Raw genomic sequence first — 3,214 nt, 5'->3', positions numbered from 1 at the left:
TTCTGCCTAAGCAACGGAAATATACCCAGAAACTTAATGACAGGTGTTGAAGGCCTAAATATAATGACTGTCCTAAATGAAATGAAGTCCTAAATGTAATTACATTGATTCCTAAATGTAATAGGCAATTAGCCCTAAATGTAATAAGCCTCCAATGCAATCGTTTAACTCCGCCAATGCATTGTTGTTGTAACGGACGTTAAAATAACAGCTGTTGCAACAAGCAATCTTCTCACCAGTATTCATGTCACTAGACTTAGGTCGAGAAGCATTGGCTGCAAACCGCGCCGTTATACTGATTAACAATGGCATCAAATGACAGCCGGCAAAACAATGAGTACGCGGACCAATAACTCTCCATATATTATTGGCTCAGACTCTAAAGTACAGTTAATTTTTACACGGTGTTAAAGTGCAAAAAAAATTAGATGAAGTACAAAAGGACAACATAGGTGAGTTGTTCAGTTTCTGATAACAGCTACTTGTGTCAACATGGCTGCAAACGACACATTCATAAATCTCTCCACCACGAATCAATACAGGTCAGTGATGTGCTGCCCTAGACGTTCAAACCTCAGCACCGATCTAAACAATACAACTTTCTCTTGGATATTAGTGGCCATAATATTTATTACCTCTCCTTTTACCGTTCTCTTCAATTCCTTGGTGATTGTTGCATTGAAGAAAAGAAGAGAACTTGAAAAACTTTCGAATATTTTGTTAAGCAGCATGGCCGTCACAGATCTCCTAACAGGAGCTATAACTATGCCGCTTTCTGCCACTTTCGATGTGTTGATATTAAGCCATGTTCCATATGAGTACATCTGTCCGATAGACTTCTTGGTAAACAAACTAATGATCTTTTCACTGTCCATATCATCGTTATACCACTTAACTGCCATTGCGTGGGAGAGGTACATGGCGCTAAAAAGCTGGATAAAATACAGGAACAATGTTACAGAAAAGCGTCTCACGAGACTTGCAATAGCTGTCTGGCTGTTCGGAGTTATCACACGCGGTCCAACAGTTCTAATAGTAGTGGCTGATGTACACGGCAAATTTCTTTCAATGTGGCTCAAGAGAGAAAGTGTTTTGATGGTTTGCTGCTTGGCCGCCATTTGCTACTTTTACTTCATGATTTTCCTGGAAGTGCGGAAACGTGACCGAAATCAAATCAACCAAGTTGCCTTTTTAGCCAATACTAGACTCGAAAGTAAGGTGGCTAAAACAACAGCTATGATAACTGTTACAATAGTTCTATCATTCGTTCCACTAATTAGTACAGCCATTTTCCCCGCTTTCCGTTCATATGCAGCTAACCGCTCCGCAGAAACGGTGGTGCAGTTTAATTCTTTAGTAAGTCCTATCATGTACTCGTACAGAGACAAACGTTTTCGAAACGTTATCCTAGAGCTCTTAGGCGTCAAGAAATCGCAACAACGACTTGAAAGCCGAAGAAATTTAAGAAGACGAGAATCCGTAGGATTGGTAAATCTAGCAGAACAAACACAGGGCACCCTAGCTCCACTTTCAAAAAGATCAGCTTCGGTTGAGCCTGCTAGATGCAAACTGAAAAGATCTCTGTCCGATCCCACGCCTACCAAGTGTGACAAAACGTGCATTGCCCATCCTAGTAAATTAAAGATACAGCAATGCGCGACCATTTCCATGACAAGCACCGAAATCCACCATGAAAGATCGAAGTCTCATGGAACGCAAAAAAGGCAAAGGAGAATTCATGCAGCTCTGTCAATTGCACAAACCAGTGTGGTATCGCCCAAAGGAATGGTGAATCCTAGCCGTGTATTGAGTTCCAAATCTTGGGATAAAAGAGCTAAAGGAAACATTTCCAACAGCCGGCAGAATAGTCAATTAAAGGAAACAACACGACGACGGAAAACAGCGCCATCAAACGTCATCCATCCCAATGAAAAAAACAGCTCAACACAAGGTTTGAAGAAATCGGTTACCAATTGCCCAGAATGTCCTTTCTGAAGTAACAAGCTATTAACACACAAACAGTGCAAGAGGGACGTAAAGGACTCGAACAGTTTTTTTTTTCCGATTTCTTTTCCGGTATTTTGTTCGCGGTTTTTTTTTTATTTCTTTGATCGTCTTGAAATGGTGCTGCGAATTATGTTTTTTAGTTTTTTTTTCGTTTGAAAGCCCTGGAAAGCTTAGAAAAGCTTTAATTTTTTGCGTAGTGGCAAGAGGAGGTTGGAATCATAAATACGGTGATATTCTTGAGAGTATACTCGCTTCGTTTGCACAATTCTACTCAGGAAAGAGCATGGTGTGACAAAAAAATTTGCCTTAGGAAACGATTGACGAGCAACTGAACTGTAACATTAGTGGTGCTTTGACAAATACAGAACTATATGTAAATGTAGCGGGCTGATCGAGTGAAAACATCATTTTCTATAATATGGAGGTACGAGGCAATGATGATATAGATAAAGTTGTATGAGAAATAAATCATTTAAATCGCTCATGCTCACAATTTAATATGGAAAGAATTGGGAAACGCTGAGGATTAAAGCTAAAAATGTTACTTTGACAGACAAGTTACCTTGGAAATAATTTTCATGCTCCATTTTGCTTTCATATTTTTCTAATGTTTTGAGCTTTATATATTGCCTAGCAACATATTGACAGATTCACTCCAAAGAGCTCTACACGCTTATCATTCAACAAATTAAGGCTAAAGTGAATTATAAACTAAAGGAACAATCCATTTATAAATTGAAGTGATTACACCTTTCAATTCTTAGAGTTACCGCAGATAAAGAGTCAGGAAATGAACTTTTTCGTTTATTACTGTGAAAAGGTTATCTGAACTCTAATTCCAGCTGGTATTTATGAAAAAAAAAATTCGTTTCGACATCTTTAAAAAAGTTTCAAATTTAAAATTAATAAGAATGCATGTTCATTCTTAAATTGGTTCAACTGCATGCCGCATGGAAATCAGTGGAAATGATTCTTATGTACTATTGTATTCCCTGGATTCATTTGTTCCTGAATAGTGGGAAATGTAAAACAAAAGCTTTGGAAAGAGTCTTTTTTTGAACATCTGTAGTTTCGGTTTGTTCCACCTGTTCATGTTGATCGTCACACATCTTTTGTGACACACGGCGCCAACAAGAACAGGTATCAAACCAGTTGAGTAGTTTTCCCTGTAAGACTACAGCGCCAAGGCGTTGAAACGGAAAAGAAA

General features: G+C 38.6%; 1 protein-coding gene across 1 annotated transcript; it reads left to right on the top strand.

Annotated features, from left to right (window-relative positions):
- Positions 1-471: 471 nt before the first annotated feature.
- Positions 472-2,512, top strand: LOC149043837 (histamine H2 receptor-like). The gene has a single exon (XM_089210124.1). The coding sequence runs from the start codon at positions 493-495 to the stop codon at positions 1,993-1,995; it is 1,503 nt and encodes a 500-aa protein (XP_089066250.1). The 5' UTR covers positions 472-492; the 3' UTR covers positions 1,996-2,512.
- Positions 2,513-3,214: the final 702 nt, after the last annotated feature.

The sequence above is a fragment of the Pocillopora damicornis genome, chromosome 6 (genome assembly GCF_964200805.1).
Source record: "Pocillopora damicornis chromosome 6, jaPocDami1.2, whole genome shotgun sequence".
Taxonomy (NCBI): domain Eukaryota; kingdom Metazoa; phylum Cnidaria; class Anthozoa; order Scleractinia; family Pocilloporidae; genus Pocillopora; species Pocillopora damicornis.
The sequence above is the reverse complement of the archived record's forward strand: the minus strand, read 5'-3'. Positions and strand labels throughout refer to the sequence as shown.